The sequence below is a fragment of the Chinchilla lanigera genome, unplaced genomic scaffold, assembly GCF_000276665.1.
Source record: "Chinchilla lanigera isolate Chin_1 unplaced genomic scaffold, ChiLan1.0 scaffold00120, whole genome shotgun sequence".
Classification (NCBI taxonomy): Eukaryota; Metazoa; Chordata; class Mammalia; order Rodentia; family Chinchillidae; genus Chinchilla; species Chinchilla lanigera.
The window spans coordinates 95,912-117,752 of record NW_004955521.1 but is presented as its reverse complement, the minus strand read 5'-3'; the positions used below and the strand labels follow the sequence as shown (position 1 = coordinate 117,752).

General features: G+C 34.9%; 1 protein-coding gene across 1 annotated transcript in view; it reads right to left on the bottom strand.

Moving 5' to 3' along the window:
* Positions 1 to 12,188, bottom strand: part of Srfbp1 (serum response factor binding protein 1) — a 55,342-nt gene extending 43,154 nt beyond the window's left edge. Inside the window, exons 1-3 of the mRNA XM_005409286.2 lie at positions 12,000 to 12,188; positions 4,249 to 4,337; positions 3,259 to 3,331 (exon numbers count right to left, since the gene is read on the bottom strand). Of these exons, the coding sequence (XP_005409343.1) occupies positions 3,259 to 3,331; positions 4,249 to 4,337; positions 12,000 to 12,035 (198 nt within the window). The 5' untranslated portion in view covers positions 12,036 to 12,188. The remainder of the gene's footprint in view (positions 1 to 3,258; positions 3,332 to 4,248; positions 4,338 to 11,999) is intronic.
* Between the last annotated feature and the right edge of the window lie 9,653 nt (positions 12,189 to 21,841).

Below are 21,841 nucleotides of genomic sequence, written 5' to 3'. Positions count from 1 at the left end.
GCTCATTTTTCTATTGTTCTGAAGTATTTTCCAAAAATCTGGAGGGAAAAGTGTAAATATTTATACGCTTACAACTGCTTCTCTTTGTAAATAAGCTAATGCTCTGTTAGGAGGAAAATCCTTACTTGCACAATGCTCTTAGTATCATGTCCCTTGTTAAGGATGTTTACAAGATATCATATAAGCTATACACTACTGGGGAAGAGAACAAAGACATTTCAAAATTTAAATATGTCCTGCTACAAGCTAATAACTAAACTTACGTACTTTGGAGACTCTAGGCCAGAAAGTATGTGGCTGGTATGGAAAATCAGAGTCCCAAACGTCCTTTGGCTTTATCTGTGCCTTCTGCTTGCTTATACATCCTTAATCTATTAGGATACCTGGATTCTAGGTAAAATCTCTAACATGAAATCTTGATTTGATAATATGGTGCTTTGTAATGGTTCATGAATAAAAGATGAAACTGTCAAAATAATTACAGTGAAAGATTAGTACTAGCAATATGATTACTTTAGTAGTATAAATGAACTAAATATTAATTTGACACATATACTAAACACAATATAGGATATTATAATGCATCTTTTATCCTCAAAAAATTTCTTTTTAAGTACTCATAGGAAAAACCTCAATAATTTTTTAAAAAAGCACACATAACCTGAAATATCAGAAAATTCTAAACAATATGACTGTATATGATAATAAACCTACAACCTAATGTGAGTATGCAGCCTAGAATACCTCTGAAAATGTCCTTTGAAATAGGATTCTGCCTACTTCACAGAGTTGTGGTGAGGTTCAAATGATATGATAGTTATTACATTATACTGATGTATTCTTTTACTTGATTTTACATAAAATCTCTACGCATAATCAATACACTAATATACTAATAACAATGCCTTTTAAACAAATCACCCTGTCTCACGGTTCTTCAATTTGTTTAAAAGGCATTGTTACTTAGTTTACTACAGGCAACAGTCCCACAGTGGTTTTCTCAATAACAAATGCTAGAGGGGCTGCGGGGGAAAAAGGAACCCTTCTCCACTGTTGGTGGGAGTGTAGACTGGTGCAACCACTCTGGAGATCAGTCTGGAGATTCCTCAGTAACCTAGAATTGGAGGTCCCATTTGACCCTTCTGGGTATCTTCCCAGAAGAATTAAAAACACTGTACCACAGTGATATATGTGCATCGATGTTTATAGTTACAATTTGTAATAGATAGATCTTAGAAGCAACTCAAATGCCCATCAACCGAGGAATGGATAAAAAAGATATGGTCTTTTTATATAATAGAGTATTACTCAGCCATAAAGAAGGATAAACTGGAATATTTTATAGGTAAATAGATGCAACTTGAGTCCATATTCGTAAGTGAAATAAACCAGGCACAAATGTGTAAACAGTGTATGTCTCCCTAGTGTGAGAAGCTGAAAAAGTAATGTGATCCAAAATGTACAATAGATACTGTAAAATGGGAAGAAACTTCAAAAGGAAAGAGAAACTGGTTTAGGGAAATAGGAAAAGAAAGGGAAAAACAAAGGAAAATATATATATATATATATATATATATATATATATATATATATATAAAAATATATATAAAATAGTTAAGCTAGGTATGCCACCAATTTCTTTCAGTTCATTGAAAAGATAGGTCTGTGCTAATACTGTCTGGACAATTAAATGCTGGTATCTTGTACTCTGAGTAACTAATTTAAAGAACAGTGTGCAATGTGTTGATCAATGTTACTCTCCTAACATACTGTTTTGGAATTTTGTTTTCATGTTTTTGTAGTTTTTGTTTTTTTTCTTTGAAATAAAAAAAGTAGAGAATTAAAGGTATAATAAGAAAAGAGTAACAGAAAACAAGACTTACAGCTAGAACAGACAGAAAAACTTATCAAATAAAGTTAATTATTGGGAGTTACAAAATGGAACTGTTCCAGAGATAATCTTTTGTTATCAACTCTTCATTGTATATAAGCACCTCCCTGCTCATACATATATAGTATTCTCTCCATCAAAACAAAATTAGCCATTATAGAGAATCTCAAACCCTGTGAATACTTTAGAATTACTATTCATAAAAAATTACAGGGAAAAATTCAGGTATGCAATGTAACTTAGTGAAAGACTTGGATTAACAGACAGTGAAAGAAAAAGATAAATCATAACTTCCAATCTTAGTGCTATCCTCAAAGCAAAAATCTCCTAAGGTGTTTTTGCTCATGAGTACCATGACACACAAAAACAGAGTATTACTTGTTAGCTTTTTTCTGAATAACTGGATAAAAAGAGGATTATAAATTTGAAAAAATGGATATATCAAGAGGATACCATGAATTTTGCAGTGCTAATTCAAGAAATGAATATACTTCATATGTAAACTCATGTTCAACGCCTGTGTTCATATTAACTGGGACAAGACTATCATATTCAATACTTCATCATCCTCTAAAAAAGAAGATAGGTGAAAAGCTTTGGTAATCTAGCTCAGTTAAAATATTGTTAAGAAAATTATCTTTCTCTTTTATTTAACTCAATACATGGAAGATATACCAAACTGTGATAGTCAAACATACATGTAAAATTACCCTGCAATTAAGATAATTGTTAGTACCAAATGTTATTTTTAAGTTCTACAATAGAACAGTCTCCCAGACGTTTAATGGTATGTCATTTAGTAAATGAAAGTTTCCACAAAGTAAAAGCATTGAGACTTAAAAATTATGCTAATGAAAAGTCTGGCTGAAAAAGACAAAACTATGGATCATGTTGGTCCAACACTAATTTTATTTTAAGTTACTACAGCACTGAAAAAAATGCTGACACCACCCCATAAAAATGTATTGAGTTGGCAATAAACAAAGCATGATGTCGGCCACCAAAAGCACCATCCACATTCCCAAGTAACACGAGCACTTTAATTCCTAACTGGATTTAGGTTACAGGCTTAAAGTTACAGTACAAGTAAAACCCTTGGGCATGAAGCATTACTGAACACAGATGAGTTTTCTTTGGCAGTTTTGACTCAAATTAGTCTAGTACTTTAACAAATTCAGTAAAAAACACAGGAAAACACAAGCTTCAACATACTACTATTTTCTAAATGTGCTTACATTCTTCACCAAACAGGCACATATAAATAAGAGCAATCTCATAAATATTCAAATAACACCACACATAAACAAAAAGCAGGTTGATAGGAGAGACACAGAAATAGATGTACACATTTGCACACAGATTCTTACCTTCATGGCATGGATTTCTTCAAGCAATCGTTGTGCCCGCCTCTGATTTTTTAACAGTGCATCTTCAGTACCCCTGCAAAAAATGATACATAACCAGGTAAAACATTCATTTTAATTATATCACAATGAAAAGTTTTTACTTTAAGCCTATTGTACTCCCCCTTTTCTCCACCCTAACACATACACCAATTTCATAAACAAATCCAAGTGTCTGAAACTAGTAAACAAGCACTGTCCTGGTGTTAAATCAGTAATAGAGTTTGCCTTCTCCAGCCCCTTATCTGGAAGATTAGTAACACTTTTTAATCAATCAATCATTCTATCAATTGTATTACATTGTATTTAATGTAATATATGTTTCATAAACTGTAAGTATCGGCTGTAAGTTTATTAAATGAAAACTTGTTCTCTAGAATTAAAGAAAAATAAGTGTTTAACACCTTATTAGAGAGAAGAGCTATTTCTGGAACATTTCTTAGAAAAGAAAATTAAGTGGGGACAAAATGCATTTGAAGGTTTTATAAATACGCAGGCTTAAACTACAAGAATTGTATGTACTTTTTTTTACTGACACTGTTAATGCTGAAAATATAAAATACTCTTTTTTCAAAAAATTTCATGGTATACAATAAACTGATTAAGCACTTCAAAAGGTACTAAAAGTTTCAAATTACACAGTAATTCAAGAGAAAAATGATATAAAATCTTTACAACTGACTCAAGGTATTCCTAGACTTAAATTTGTTATTACCATCTTAATATACTCTGAAAAAACTAAATGGAGGGTTTTTCATCCTGTGTCTCACGCAGATAGTCTCAACTGTATAAGGACATGCTGATACTACACAGTCTGCATCACTTGAATCTATGCATAAAACCAAGTACTGAACAAGATATTTAACCACTCCTTTATATCCCATCATCACATTTTAAGTATTTTAAGTAAAAACATTTTAGACATTTATTAACCACAGGATCAAAGCAACTGACTTTCTGGACCTCAGCCTGCCAACGCTTCTGACAAGTTTTCTGATGATCAAGACTCGTGTTCTCCTCACTTCTTTTCTCATCTTCACAACCTTGGGGAAGAAAGCCAAAATTAAAAATGCAATTCAGAAACAAATACAATTAATTCTGAGTTTTACTATTATATTCTTGCTCTACCACTTTAACCACATTCCTAGTTTGAGGAAATCAACATTCTTTCATTAGCAATGAAGGAATAAATCAATAGTATAAAAATGATTATGAACTTACCATGACCCTCAATATTTTTCTTTTACTCTGATTATGTTTCACACCTTCCCCCACATTCACTGAAAGCCAAGTGTCTGATTTTAGTCAACACTACATGTTAAAACCTAACAAGCAGTGATGTACAATTATGTGCTCAATGAACACTTGTTAAACAAATTACCTGAAATGTTGAATACTTATTTGTCAATTCACTGTTTCAAATCAAATGCATACTAGATTAAAAGAACAGAAGTAATCAGGGTTTTCTTCCCATTAGGTACATTAACACCTTTGGAATTTATTTCAAAGTGAAATATACTTAAGAAAAATATTCATATACTGTATAAGTAAAATGTCTTTTAGACAAGGTTTAACTGGCCAAAAGAATTATAACGAGCTTATAGTACATTTATAAGTTAATTCATTCATAGTATAAATACATGATAAATTATGCATTAAAATATGGCAAATGTTTCTAACTGCTGAACTTTGCAGGTACATTAGATTACAATGTACTAAGTACTAGTAAACTGCACTGGGCAGAGTTGGTCCTTGGTTACATTCTAATCATGAAAAAGTTAAGTCTCCAATTCTAAAATTTCAATTTCAGAAATACTATGTTTGTCACTACTGCATAGAAATACTATGTTTGTCACTACTTTTAGAAAAAATTCTAAAGGCAAAAACTTTTATGCCTCATAAACTTAGTTTTATACAATAGCAAAAAAATGCTTTTATAATTTAACTTTCTCAGTATTTGTGTAGAGGCAGCAGAAAAATTTGAAAAGTTTAGTGTATAAAGAAGTGTATTCATTTCACATAAAAACGGAATTAAACATTTTTTTCTCCTAATTGCTCCCCCCAAATACAGCTTTATTTTTGCAAATCTGATGACTAGCAACTTTTTAGGGTTTTAAATGTTGTGACTCATCTGTGGCCCAGGAATTTTGAAGCTGGCTGACAGACAACCCAGAAGGCAAAAGACAGGCCCCAAACACCCAACACTGCCAGAACGCCAAGGTAGTGCTTAAAAGCAATACACTGTGGCAAATTCTCTAACCAAAAGCAAGCAGAACTGTCGTTGCTGGGACTATGGAAACAGTATGATACTGTCTGAGAAGGAAAGAAGAATAAAATGATCAAGGTGAAAACAGGCATAATAATGGAAATAAAATATACTGACAGAGAAGGAAAAAAAATGAAAGAAAAGTAGAGGCTGAAGACAGAAATTTAAGGAAAACTCTTTATGTTCACAACTAAGACTGATAGTTGAGGTATTTCAAACAGGAAAGGAATGTATTTTATGAGATCAAAAGAGAAAGATTTAAAACTTGCACCACAGACTGTACAGGTGCTGAGAGAAGATGTCAAAAGTCTATCCACAGAGAAAACTTGGTAAATTCTGAACACAGGGCAAGCTGGATCACTTCTTGGGCAAACTACAAGAGTATGATCACAAATCGAGAGAAGCTAATATACCTGCTGAAAAATGACCCCACGAGTAGACTGAAAAGAGTCAACTCAGACACAGGAAGGGAACTACAAAGAAGCAAAAGCTGGCAGTATCCAACTCAGGCAAATTCCAAAGAAAGTTTTCAGGTTCTAAGACTTGAAAATGCAATCTGTCCTAAGGTAACTAAATTCTGTGGAACAATACATCATAGCCCAACAGTGAACCATGCACTAAACACACCTTCAGACCAGCTGATGATAATCAGTAGAGAGGAAAAGAATGTGTTTTACAATGTGAGTGCAAGTTTATGTTAATGGGAATCTACTTTTGAGAGCTGAGGTATATTTCTGAGTATACAGTAATAGCAAGTTTCTGATATATAAAGCTGACAACGAACTTTAAACCACATGCAAAATTAAGTCTTTTGAATTGATTTTGGGCTGGTTACCTGCTTGCCAGTCCATTAACAAGCTGCTGCTGATATAGTGATTTTTTTGCTTTATCTTTTTGAGAAAGCGTTTCACTGTGTAGTCCAGGCTGGTCTTGAGCTCACTTTGTAGCCCAGGTTGGCCTCAAAGTCACAGCAATCCTCCAGCCTCTGCCTTCTGAGGGCAGGGATTACAGGTGTGCACCACCATGTCTGGCTACTGATACAGGAATTTTGATACATATTTGGACTAACCTGTAACAAAAACTCAGGGCCATGAGGAAAATCTGCATATCCTTGTGTCTCTTAGACACATGTGTATGTCTCATTAGACCTTCTGATTATTCATTCATCTATAACAGTGATGCAAAACCTTTAGAGCTTTCAACCATACAAACAGCCTGCTGCAGCCTGCATGCCTTAGGCTCACTGCCACTGACCTACATGATGGGCAAATACAACAAAAAAAATAGGACAATATGTTCTGATCCTGAAGCTGTGAGCAAACAGGTGCTCTCAGATCTTGCTGGTAGAAATGTCAATTGCATACTCTTTCAGGAGGAAAATTTGACAATACTTGACAAGAATCCTACTTCTAAGAATCTATTTAGAAGACATATATCCAACAATAGACAATCAGGTAAATTATTTTTTATTGCATACAAAACATATACAGTATAAATCATATATACAGCACACAAAATGTAGTATTTTCAGTAAGTGTAGAATTTAAACACATACGTCCAGAAAACCTGCATGTATTACCATGGATAAATCCTAAAATAATGTTTGGTGGAAAAAGTTAACAGAATGATATGTACATTACAGTGAACAGAATAACATTACACCCAGAATTTAAAAATATATGAAACAGTACTGTGCACTAGGTATAGATAGATATACGTTACAAAATTATGAAACTTACAGATGAAAAACCATGCCAGCTGGCTGTGGTGATGTACACCTATAATCCCAGCACTTGGGAGGCTGAGGCAGGAGGATCACCATGAATTCCTGGCCAGGCTGGGCTACATACATAGTGAGTTCATGGTTACCCTGAAGTACAGTGAGATCCTTTCTCAAAACAAAAACAAAAACAAAAAAAGAGAGCGAAAACACACCAGAAAAATAATAATTACACTTGATGTAGAAAGGAAGGTGAACGGAATAAAACACTATATGACAAAATATTTGGTAACTGCTAAACATAGAAAGTAGAGTACAAGTGCATTTGTTATATTATTTTCCACATGTTTGAAGTATTATGGCTTTATAAAGAAAATCCTAATTTAGTCATTTAGATAACTTATGGTTGAATTACAAGTTTTATTTTTCCTGAGCAACAATTTAAAATATCTAGAATGCTCAGTAATTACCTAACTTAACCTTAATTTGGCATATGCTCCCACCTAGCAAACTTACCAGAACAGTTAACAACCAAAGACAAACTGGTTTTTCTTGTGGATGGAACGAATCCTAATTTACTATTTCAGAAAAAATTATCAAAAAGTAGTATGCATCCAGTTATGAATGAGTTTTGTAACTTCATACACACAAACATGGTTCTTGACATCTTTACCTTTCACAATAGAGCGAGGAAAATAATTTTGTTCTTTGGTGTTTCTGTTTCCACCTTTTTTTTTTTTTTTTTTCCTCCGGTACCGGGAACCGAACTCATGACCCTGCGCTTGCCAGGCAGGCGCTTTTGCCGCTGAGCTAAATCCCCAGCCCCTGTTTCCACCTTTTTTGCAGTACTCCCTAATTGAAGCAATATATGTTCCAAGACTAGCAATGGATGCCTCAAACTGTAGATGGCACCACCCCTGTATATACCGTGTTTTTTCTTCACACACCTACCTATGATAAATTTGTACTTATATTGATTAGTAAGTTAGACACAGAAAAAGATGAACAAAATCAACTAATAATAAAGTAGAATGATTATAGTAACATACTGGAATAAAAATTTGCACTTATGTTATAATTAAATAGGGGTTACTTGAACACAAACAAACACAAAGGGCTACAGGACTAAAGATGACAGAAGGTAAGATGTAGATATGCCGGCCCAAGTGACAACTCCCAACCCAGGCTGCACATCACTATGCTCAGAATGATGACCAATTTAAAACTTTATGAATTGTTTATTTCTGGAATTTTCCATTTAATATTTTCAGAATTACACTTGACCTTAATTATCTGAAATGACAGAAAGCAAAACCAAGGATAAGGGAGGACTACTGTTTTATAAGAAATGACAGGTAATTTTTGAATGGTCTTATTGGTAATTTTTTATCAAAGAATAATATGCTAGTTTTCTACAAAGACTCATAACCCATCTATGGAATCAAAGTACTTCATCAAATCAGTGTAATTCAAATTTTACACATTACTACTGCCAAAGAAACATGACTACAGTAAATCCACGTGTTTTTCAAATTCCTGACTCACTAAACGTTAGAGCACTGTTGCTTTCAATTGTGCACATTTCCTTCTATAGTTTTAATGTGAAAGGAAGAAAAAAGTCAGTACTTAGGAGACTCTCCTCTTTCATCTGAACACTAGTGACAAAAGTTGTGCTAAGCATATTTTTATTGAACATTAGTGACAAAAGGTGTGTTGAGCATATTTTTATTTTTCCAGTATTGACTTACTTATTACCTGTAGATAAGGACTATGCTAGAGGTTTGAGAAATTGTAAGTTAAATTTTTTACTTGAAATTCACATAAAATTCTGAAAAAGACAAAGCATTCAACAATCATGAGATGAAATAAAAAGTTATGGTTTGTTTTTAAAAACAGTAAAGATGGCTGGGGATGTAGCTCAGAGGCTCAGAACCTGCCTGCAAAGTGCAAGGCCCTAAGTTTGATTCCTAGTACCAATAAATAAATAAATAAATAAAATTTAAAAAGTAAAGAAAAAATTTCACTTTCCAAAAATAAAGTATTTTAACAACCCAGAGTTAGGAAGTATTTTATAAATTAGTCTTTGTCCTTGAAACTTTTCTTATAAAAATAAAATTATTAAGAATTGAAGACATGGAATGGTCTTTCCAATTATTACGAAGATACAGGGAAAGCATCAAAAAAGTCCCGGGAAATTTAATATAAAATTAGATTACAATATAATTTTTAAAGAAATAACTACATTTAAAAAATAATTAAAACTAATGAAACAAGAATTCCTAGAAAATAAATCACAGCTATGACTACAAACACCTCAAAGGCAATTCCACAGAGATTTATAAACTTGGAAATTTGGTGAAACTTACAAATTCTATTCTCTATAAAGCCAACAACACAAATTTATACATAAGTTCTAAAAAACGCAGTAATGTGATTAGATGTTTTGAAGAGAGTACTGTACTCCAGAAGCAGTATGCACAGCAAATTAAAGCTGAGAAGAGTCAATTCAAGTAGCTGGGAGAGGGGCTGGGGATTTAGATCAGCAGCACAGCACCTGCCTGGCAAGCGCAAGGTCGTGAGTTCGATTCTCAGTGCCGGAAAAAAAAACCAAAAAAAAAAGTAGCTGGAAGACACTAGTACAAGAGCTCTGGTTGGCAATATAATTTGAACTGGTTGGCAATATAATTTAATGTATAACAGTGGCAAAAAGATCTGAAATAGTGAATTTAAACTCCTTTCAGGATATACTTCCTTTTTGAGTAAATAGTTCATACTTATCTTTTGCTCATTTTTGTGTGACTTTTTCTCTCAATTTTCAGCAGCTATTTTACAGTAATAACATATACTGGCTTTTATCTGTCATATGTTTGATTTTCTACTTAATTGTCCTTTTTCTCTTTTTTGGCATTTTTTTCAATTTTAATATAGATAATTTTACATGTTAGTATTTTTCTCTTTGTAGTTTTTCTCATCAATTTTAAACAATATCATCTCCATTCTTTTCTGTCCTTTTTATCCTCTGCATATTAAGATACAGATTTTAGTGTGTGATGTATATACTGCCTGGTTTGATTAATTCAATCACTCACCTGGCAAACATTTATAGAGCACGTATGTTGTACGTATAGATGTATAAATACAGGAAAACAAATATGTATTCCAAGATTAGAAAGCACCTGACTATACAAGGAATAAACTCCAGAATAGGGTGAATTAGCAAAAATTTCCTATAAAGTCAAACTTTAGCTGTTAGCTGAAGATTCTTGGCTATTAGCTAAGTGGCAAAAAATTTTATATAACTGATTTCCTGTCATCACAGCAATCAAAGTGAAAATTAGACAATTAGACATGAAGCTAACAAGTGTTTCCAGTGAATTCCCAAGGACGTCTTTCTGACTTATGGTCCTTTATATATCATAAATAACCTAAAGGAAAATCGCCACCGATTGTTTTCTGGCACAATGTACGGTTAAAAATAATTTATGTTTAGAAATAAATTCAAAAGTTTTCAGTTCCCCTCTTCAGTATATTCTGCACTCCACTGACTACTCAAATCCAGCCGCAACACAGCAGTAAGGCACCACTACATTTCAGTTTTATTTTCCACTTCATTCTTTAAGTTCTCATCAATGAAGACACTTCCATGCTAAACCATCCAAAGGGTTTCCTACTACTACCGTCTCCCTACTTGGAATGCTTTCCTATTTTTATTGAGTCCCTGACTGCAATTCCTGTAAAAGAGTCTCAAGGATCATGGGCAAATACCACTCACCTGACTTTGTCTTCTTTGCAAACTTTTCTGCACTAATAGCTATGGGGGGGGGCACTCTTCCTAAGTTATTTTGTATCACAGGAGGGCAGTGCCTTAAGCTTTCCTTCCCAACAGGTTACTAAAATATATAAGGTATACTTTACTCAACTGTGTACTCTGAAGTGCCTTGCAAACAACAGATATACTCACAGATTAAAGATTTTTTAAAAAGGCCATTATTTTGTTCTTCGTAACAGTGATCCTTACTTTCTGAGCTTACCTGAAGACTTCGGATAACCTACTGCCTCAAAATAAGAAACATAGGGTAGCCTAGTGACACTTAGTAAAGGTGGTGGTGAGGGCAAATCTTGTGTAAAACTGGACTTAAAAACGGTTTAGAGAAGGGGAACTGGGAATAGCAAATATAAACAGTTCTTTGTTGAAGTTTTGTTACAAGAGGAAACAGACAAATGGGGCAGGAAGAATTAACAGTAGACGGACTCATTCAATATCAGCAATTCTTAGGACAAGTTACAATTCTTAATCCCTTCCTTCAATTTTGACAACGAATGAAAAGCAGGTAACTTGTAATGAGAGGTTATTAAGGGTCAGGCACTGTGATCCTGTCTCAGCTAATTTCTCAGAAACTTATAAGGAAGGTAGTATTCTGAGCTGCATGTGAGAGGACACAGGATACGGAGACAAACTGACCTTTCCAAATCCTCACAGGCAAACGTGTGGGAGCCTAACAGACGCAAGTCTCCGGCTTTAGCTGCCTAGAAACCGCGAAGCGGGGTACCTGGTAGCCAAAGCGAGACCCTCCAAAAGGATTCTCCAGCCCTGTCCCTGGGCCCCGAGGCTCGACCTGCCCCGAACACCGATCACAAGCCCCAGTCGAAAGACGCAAAGAAGCTGGTTTTTGACCACCCCTAAGATCAGCCACACAGGTTATGCGACCCGGCGCTCACCTCGTTATTGAGATTGAGTGTTACCGGCTGCGCCATAGCAGATCACGGAAGAGGAGCCACTGGTAACAGCACGCGAAGCGCTTCTACCTCGGCCCCGTCGCCACGCCCCTCGACGGCGGCTTCCTCTGGCCAAAACTCATCCGTCTTCTGCGAGCATTGTAGCCTAAGTAAAAAGAATGCCGATAGGTGGAGAGGCAAATCGGAAACCAGTAGGGGAACTTCCGGCGCTGACGGCAACTCACAGGAATTGTGCGTTCCTATGGAAACTAGGCGTAGGTGCGTAACCTAGCTGTCCTCTGTTTAGGCTGTTCCTAGTGTTGATTTTATTATTTTCTTGTAGAATGGGCCTGATGTCGTAAGGACCTTTTTTTTTTTTCGCAAAAAGAGAGTAAACATTTCTGTCAAAGGGTCAGTTTCTGATTTTTTAATGTCGTGTTTGTAAAGATTTCTGCACTTTAAATAACCTCATATTATTAAATCCTCATGGCTTTTTGTTCCTGTAGAGCTGAGACGTAGTTTTCCTCCACATTGTAAAAAGAGTTAAAGTTAGAAAATTAAACATTGGATGCAAACCCAGGACACACACTTGCTACTGCCTATGAGGATGGCTGTGGACTGCTTTGAAACTGGCCAAACTGGCACTCCACCAGAACTGTCCCGGAACCGTCCTCTGGCGCCTGCAGAAAGACCTTGTCGGTGTTCATTGCCTTTTGACTCAAAACGATTAGTTTGGTACTAGTCGTCCACCAGGAATCAATTAACAATGAGTGTTTGTCCTCGGTTGGCCAAGCCTTTGTAGATAGCAAACCAAGACAGGATCCGTGCGTGCGTGCGCATGTTGGGAGGGTATGCGTGTACACACACCTGTATGCCTTGTTTCTGTTTAGTGTCTGTCTTTAGAAGGGAAGTCAGCATGTGGGACGCAGATGTAAAGAATTTCTACCATGATTCCTTGTGTACTTTTTTTTGTCATGTATTAACTTTTGTATCAAAATTTTAATATATTGGCATAGTTTTGGTAGCAGTTGTAAATAGAATATGTTTTCTCATTTCTTTATCTGGTTTATTGTCAATAGAGTCACAAACTGACTTTTTTTTTTGTTTTTCTCCGGTACCGGGAACCGAACTCACGACCTTGCGCTTGCCAGGCAGGCGCTTTTGCCGCTGAGCTAAATCCCCAGCCCCTACAAACTGACTTTTGAGGGATGCTTATTATTCAATCACTTTTCCAAATTTTTTTGAGAAGAAATGTTTTTCTAAATATGCAGGCATATTACCAGAAAAATGATTACCTCTTTTTCTGGCTTTGTAACATTTTATTTTCTTATTTTCGACAGAACTTCCCAGTGTTAAGCAGCGACGTTATTGTGCATGCCTAGCTTGTTCTTTAATATGAAATACATAGTGTTGTTACAATGAATAGTCAAATTTAGGTAGTTTTTTTTCCTAGAGGCTTTTTTTAGGGGAGTTAGAAATTATCGCGAACTGATCTCCATCAAGAAATGGTTGCTCAAATTTCTTCTTTACCTTGCAAATTTCTTTGATCATATTATTTTTCTCTTGAAAATATTTTCCTATTTATATGCTATTTCTGTTGTAGCAATTAGAAAATTATAGACCCTTAGTTAAGAAGGTTGTACTACACATTTTTTTGAATGAATGGCTGACAGAAGCTATTGAGAATCCTGTCATTTTTCTTAAGCATGTCCTTTATAGTCCTCAGTACTTGAACTGTATTAATAATTTAACTTACAACAGTTTCATCCACAATCAAGAATAACCCAAATGAATTTTTGTTCTTCTGGCTATGCACTTTCAATCCTCTATCCCCTGGATGTCAGTATTGTTCTCTGAATTGAAGGACGCAACTGAAATTCCAAAGTTGAAGAAAGCAAACCACATACATGAGATATGATACCATTTTCTGAATTAGAAGGAAAATAGATGGATCTTCCAGGACTTATATTTCTTCAGTGTTTAAGATTTCAAATTTTTATTTTAAATGACCCATAAAACTTTAATAAAAACTCTAGGTGAAATACTACTGTATTAAGATTCAATTTTAAAAATACATAATATACTAAAAAATACAACTGGTTATTACATAAAAGATTATTGGTTAAGTCACTGAGCTAATATCTTTATTAATCAACCCTCTAACAGGAGTTTTTGCCTCAATATCATTTGAATTATTTTTATTTTAAAGATAAAAGAACCTAAACATATTAACAGACATACAGACATAAATAAAATAACACAAAAACAAAAGCAATACAGAATTTTAGGCAAGGTGATAGGAAATTAGCAATGGTTGTTGTATTACATACTGTATCTTCAAATTGATTACTCAGATAAACATATAGGTCTGTAAGACTGATCAAACAATTAAACATTAACTGTTCAATAACACAATAGAAATTAGTAATACAATTACCTTATCAAGCTTGTGTATATATATATTCATATTTTCCCTTCTTTCCTCTTTTACCTCATCCCAGTCATTCTTTCCTTTTGAGCAGTTTCTGTCCCTTTCACAATATCTATTGCACCTTTTATATTTACTTACTCTTTCAGGTTCTTCCATTAGCGAGACAAGAAGATGTATACACATGAGTCTGATTTATTTCATTTATGACTATGGTCTCTAGATGCATCCATTTACCTATAAAAGCCTTGAGTTTATCTTGCTTTATCGCTGAGTAATATTTCATTGTATAAAAATGCCACATCTTTTTTATCCATTCCTCAGTTGATGGACATTTGGGTTGTTTCCAAGATTTAGCAATGATGAATTGCGCTTCTATAAACATGAGTGCACATATATCTCTGTGGTATGACGTTTGTAGTTCTTCTGGAAAAATACCCAAAAGGGAAACAGCTGCGTTGAATGGGACCTCTAGTCCTAGTTTACTGAGGAATCTCCAGACTGATTTCCACAGTGGTTGTACCAAGTGTACACTCCCACCAACAGTGGAGAAGGGTTCCTTTTTTCTCCACAGCACCTCCAGCATTTGTCATTGGTTGATTTCTTGATGATAGCCATTCTTTTGTGGGTAAGATGGTATCTGTTTTTGTTTTTTTTTTTGTACCAGGAATCGAACTCAGGACATTGCGCTTGCCAGGCAGGCACTTATGCCACTGAGCTATATCCCTGGCCCTCTCAGTGTTGTCTTAATTTGCATTTCTTTCTTTATCTGAGAAGTGTGTATTCATTTCAGATGCCCAGTTTTGTATAGAGTATTTGAATTTTGGGGGAATGATTTTTTTGAATTCTATTATGTTCTGCATAGAAGTCCTTTGTCTGAGGGACAGTTGGCTAAAATTTTTTCCCAAATTGTGGGTTTTATTTTTATTGTGTTGGTGATATCTTTAGATGTGCAAAAACTGTTCAATAAGATGAGATCCCAGCTACTGATTCTTTGAAGTATTTTCATGCAGTTTGGTTTTTGTTCATGAACTCTCTGCCTACCCCTATGTCTTCAAGATTTTCACCTATTTTCTCTTCCAGTAGAGTAAGTGTTTCTGTTTTAATATTTAGATCTTTAATCCATTTTGACTTTAGTTTGGTGCATGATGATAGACATGGATCTAGTTTCAGCCCTCAGCATGTGGCAAGCCAGTTTTTCCAGCACCATTTATTAAACAGGCTATTTTTCTTCCAATGAAATTGTTTGGCCCCTTTGTCAAAAATAAGGTTATTGGGTGTGTTTGTGATTGTGGCTGCATTCTTCCAGTGTGTTCCATTGATCCTCAGGTCTGTTTTTTTGCCAATACCAGGCAGGTTTTTATCACAGTAGTTTGTAATGTAATTTCAAGTCAGGGATTGTGATGCTTCCCATCTTGCCTTTGTTGCCCAAGATTGCTTTGGCTATTCTAGGTCTGCTGTGGTTTCAGATGAATTTTAGGAATGTTTTCTCTATATTTGTGAGGTATACTAATGGCATACTGACTGGAATTGCATTGAACAACAATTTTGGGAGTATGGCCCTTTTCACAATATTGGTTCTTCCTATCCATGAGCAAAGAATTCCTTTCCATTTTCCAAAATCTGCTTTGATCTCTTTCTTCAGAGTAGCATAGTTTTCACTAAATAGATCTTTTACTTCTTTTGTTACACTGATTTCTAAGTATTTTACTTTTTGGATGTTATTGTGAAATGTATGGTTTCCTTAATTTTCTCTCAGTCTGTTTGTTGTCTGTGTGTAGGAATGCTACTGATTTTTGATTGTTGATTTTGTATCCAGCTACACTACTGAATTTGTTTATTAACTAACGTGTTTTTATTTTGTTAACTAATTTGTTTATTAAAGAATGTGTTTAATTCTAGGAGTCTTTTGGTGAAGTTTTTGGGATCTTCTATGTAGAGTATCACATCAGCAAATAATAATTTCACTTCTTCCTTTCCTATCTTTATTCCTTTTACTTATCTCTCTTATCTAATTGCTCTGGCTAATGCTTCCAAAACTATGTTTAATAGGAGTGGTGACAGTGTACATGCTTGTCTTATTTCTGATTTTAAAGTGAAAGCTTTCAGGTTTTGTCCATTAAGTATGATGTTGGCTGTGGTTTGTCATAGATAGCTTTGATTAGATTGAGGTAAAGATCATGGGTTTTTATCATGAATGGATATTGGACTTTGTCAAAATCTTTCTCTGCATCTACTGAGATGATCATGTGGTTTTAGTCTTTGACTTTATTGATATGGTGTATTACATTTATTGATTTGCATATATTGAACTATCTCTGCATCATTGAGATGAATCCCATTTGGTGCTGGTATATTATTTTCTTGATGACTTGCTGCATTCTGTTTGCCAGTATTTTATTGATTATCTTGGCATCTATATTCATTAAGGAAATTGGTCTGTAGTTTTTTTATTGGTTGTATCTTTCTCTAGTTTTGGTGTCAGTATAATACTTCCCTCCAGAAATGAGTTAGGGAGAATTCTTCCTTGTCAATTTCATTGAAGAGTTTGAGAAGAATTGGCATTAAATCTCTGAATTTCTTATAGAATTCCACTGTGAATCCACCAGGACATGGGCTTTTCTTTGTTGGTAAGTTTTTAATCACATTTTCAATCTCAGTTGATATTGGGTTGTTCAGAATTTTTATATCTTGATTGAACTTTGCTAAATTGTACATATCTAGGATCTGTCCATTTCTCTGGGTTTTCTATCCTATGGACATAAAGATTTTCAAGGTAGGTATTGGTGATCTTTTGAATTTCTATAGGGTCTGTAGTGATTTCACTCTTTTCATCCCTTATTGCACAAATTTGAGTGCAATTTTTTTTTTCTCTTTTTTTGATAAGGTTGGCTAGGGGTTTATCAGTTTTATTCTTTCAAAGAACAAACTTGTAGATTCACTAATTCTTTGTATTCTTTCCTTCATCGCAATTGCACTAATTTCTGCCCTGATCTTTATAATTTCCTCCCTTCTTTGGGCTTTGGACTTGACTTGTTCTTCTTTTTCTAAAAGTTTGAGGTGCAGCATTAGGCTATTTATTTATACTCGTTTTGTTTTCCTGATGTCTGAGTTCACTGCTAAAAACTTCCCTCTGAGGACTGATTTCAGTGCACCCCACAAATTCTAGTAAGTTGTATTTATGTTTTCATTTGTTTGTGGGTATTGTTTAATTTCTTTTCATTTTTTCTGTGACCCATTGATTGTTGAGAAGGCTATTATTGAATTTCCAAGTGTTTATGGAGTTTTTCTGGTTCCTTTTGTCATTAATTTCCAGTTTCATTGCACTGTGGTCAGATAATATGCATGGGATAATTTCAGTTCTTGTGCATTTGGTTAAGCATGCTCTATGGGCTAGCATGTCATCTATTTGAGAGAATGTCACATGTGCCACTGAGAAGAATGTATATTCTCATGTGGGGTGGAACAGTCTGTAAACATCTACCAAGTCCATTTGTTCACAGATTTGGTTGAGATCTGTTATTTCTTTGCTGATTTTATGTCTAGTTGACCTATCTCTTTGTGTCAATGGGGTTTCTAGGTCCCCCATTACATTAGTATTATTAGTTATTTGGTTTTTCATGTCTATTACGATTTGTCTTATATAGTTGGCTGCTCCCATATTTGGCGCATACATGTTTATGGTTGTTATCTCTTCCTCTTGCAGTTTACCCCTAACAAGTATGTAGTGACCTTCTTTATCTCTTCTGATTATTGTTAGCTTGAAATTCACATTGTCTGCAACAAAATAGCTACCCCTGCTTTTTTCTGGGTTCCTGTTGCATGGAGAAATTTTTTTTACCCTTTAGACTTTCAGTCTATGAATTTCCTTTGGAGTTAAATGTGTTTCTTGTATACAGCATATTGTTGGATTTTTGTTTCTTGACCCAATCTGCCAGTCTGGTTCTTTTGATTGGTGAATTGAGGCTGTTTACATTAATGGTTATAATTGGTATGTACTGGCTTATCTTTGTCAGGTTATTTACCTGCTACTGGTTTCCTACTTTTCCTCTCCGTTTAATTGCTTGCTCTGCTTGGTGATTCCTTTGTATTTTTCTTTTTGAAATTGTGGTCATTTTTATCTCTTTCTAAAATCTTTTAGTACTCTTTGTAGGGTTGGTTTGGTGCTCATGAAATTCTTCAGTTGTTCTTTTTCATGGAAATATTTTCTTTCTCCATAAAATTTGAAAGATATTTTTGCAGGATACATCAATCTGGGTTGGAAGCTATTTTGTCTCAGGACCTCTAATACTTTCATTCCAAGCTCTTCTCGAATGGATGGTTTGTGTTGAGAAATTTGCTGTGATTCTTATGTGCTTTCCTTTATAGGTGATCTGTTTCTTTTCTCTAACAGCTTTTAATAGTCTGTTCTTTTGGTGGATTTCTGGAATCTTCATTATTATATGTCCGGATGTAGTTTTATTTTGGTTTTAACTAGTTGGAGTTCTATATGCTTCACTTAACTGTATGTCAGATTCTTTTTCCATGATTGGGCAATTTTCTGTTACTTCTGCAGATACTCTTTTTATGTCATTTGTGTTGCTTTCTGCTGTTTCGTGGACACCTATTAGTCTTACATTATTTCTCTTTGCATCATCTTGCAGCTGTTGAATTGATATTTCTTGGTTCCATGTTAATTTTAAGAGAGCCTTCCTTTGGGGATTCTTAGCTGCAATGTTGTCTTCAAGATCTGAAATTCTATCTTTGGCTTCCTTCAAGCAGTTTTGCCAGCTTTCGATAGAAGTTTTGATATCCATATCATCTTTCTGAATCTGTTTCTTTCATTCTAGTTCTTTTCTCTATTGTTCATTTAATGTTTCCATCATTTTCATATGCTTATCTATTTCTTATATATCTTTTTTAGATATGCTGAGCAATTCTTTCATTATTGTTGTCATTTCACTTATCTGAGAGATTATTTCTGATCTGATTTCTTTATGGCCTGATGGAGTTGTTTCTTTACTTCAGTTGCAGTCATTTCTGAGAATTTGTAATTACCAAGTTCTCCTATGTCTGCATCTCCTGGACTTGTTCTAGGTGGGGTGGAGTTCTGAGATTGCAGTTTGCTCCTCTGTTTTGTCATGTTTTTTGCTGGAGGCAGAGTGCCCAGCCTCACCCTTCTCTGGCAGGTCACCGAAGTTCACTAGTGTCTCTAGTGTTCCTGGAGGTCAGACTTCCCCCACAATGGTGGTAGAGATGGGCTGCCCAGTTCAGGATCACCAGGCAGTTGGCGGAGTGTACCCAGTTCTTCCTGGGCTCAGACATGAACAGCAGTGGCTGTGGAACATGGACCACCTAGTCCAGTGTCCCTAAGCACCTGAAGACATATGCAGGGCCCAGATGCAGACTGCAATGGCATGGGGAACAAGGGCCACCTGGTCTATTGTCCCCAGGAAGTTGATGGGAGTATACCTGATTCTCTCAGGGCTCAGACAGGCACTGTGATGGTGGCAGAATGCAAGCTGCAGTGTCTGGGGTCTCCAGGCAGCTTATGGAGTATCCAGGACCCAGACAAAATCTGTGATGTCAGCAGAACGTGGACCACCTGGTCCAGTGTCCCCAGGCAGCTGAAGGCACACGCAGTGCCCAGAGGCAGTCTGCAATGGTGGCAGGAACACAGGCTGCAGTGACCAGGGACCCCAGTCAGCTGCTGGAGCCCACAGGGCCTAGATGCAAATCACACCCCCAGGCAGCTCTTTTAATATTTTGAAATAGCAAATTAATGTCAGATAGCCAAGTTTTGCAAAATTTTGAGTAAGGAAGCTAACACTTCCTTAGCAATTTGGCATTTAGGCTCAGATGTTTGGCTCTGGAATCATATGTTCTCTTACTAATTTCAGTTCTATCTATTCATAGCTATATGCTTTTGAGGAAACTATGTAAGCTCACTGTGCCAAGATGTCTTGATTTGTTAAAAGTCGGAATGATTGTCCTGTTGGGATGATTAAATAAGAACACAGTGTATACTTCTTGAAAACTAGTTACTTCTCAGTAGTTTAAACGGTTTATTGTTGCATTTGATCTAGACATTAACTTTGTAAGGTGGGCATAAGTATGTATGAGGGATTAATATCTTCCAAATATCAGATATACTTAAAGTCAGAGAGGTAGTAAGGGGAGTTCATGTGTCTTTATACAAAATTACCTGTAGGAATTTAATTACAACATTATGTTAGGGATGTATTAATTACATTAATAATTTGTGACACCCATGCTTTCCCATTCACTTATTTATTGATAGTTTAATAATTAATGAACTAATTTACTTTATAAACTATAAATCCTTTCATACGTTTTATTTTTGTTAACCAATTGAAAAAAAAAGTTTTTGCATGCCTACCTCACCACGGACTGTGATTCTCTTGTGGGCATCTGCAATGATCCACTTCTTATTTATTTTTCCAGTGGCTAGCTCAGGCACATTTAAGAGGTGACAAATTAATGCTGTTTGAATGAATGAGGGGATCTATTCAAAGCAGCACTTATCAGTTCAGATTATACATTCAATCCTATAGGATCATTCAAATCCAAAATTAAACTATTTCTGCAAATCAGGCAGGGAATAGCTCCAAGATGTCGTGGCACTTTGGATGAGTTTATAACAAAGGCAAGCCATTTTGAATACTTTTCTTATATTTCACTACATCCTTTGAAAGTGAAAAAATTGAAATTTACTGCATTAGCAACAGCATAATGTATAATTACTTTCTTTTAAAAAATGATTATTTCAGTAATCAAATTTATTTTCTATTATGGTTAAGTAGAGGCAAATATTAACAGCTTAATCTGTCAAGAACAATCTTGGTTATAATCTCTTACTACACAATTACTTGTAGATCTGTTGTACCTTTGAAATTACTTAAATAAAACTATACTGTATATTGTACATAGATACCACAAACTAATAAAACATTCACATCAAATTTTAAGTTACATGAATCAGATATTTATTAAACTAGATGCAGCTAAACTTGGCTTTTAGACAACTGTGTTGATTTTCCATGGTTGCCTATGTTAAAAGTTATATTACCATATTAATAAAATTAGAACTATGCAATGTACTATCCTTCCAACAATGTAATCGGATAATCCTTCCCTCCAGGTAAAAGAATCAGTCATTGTACTAAGTGAACAGGTGTAAAAAATAAACGTATGAGATGCCATGATAGGTTTACATGGCTATACTAAACATGAAGCATGTGTTATAAATGTATTGTGTAATAGAACAATGCCTTTTAAAATACAGCTACGATTACAAAAACCTGTTTCGTAATCAGAGTGCAAAGCACATCTGATGTTGCTATACTGGCTCTTAAATTTTTCCTAAATTCCTTTAAAAACAAAAAATGAATACAGACAGTCTATGGATTGAGAGACC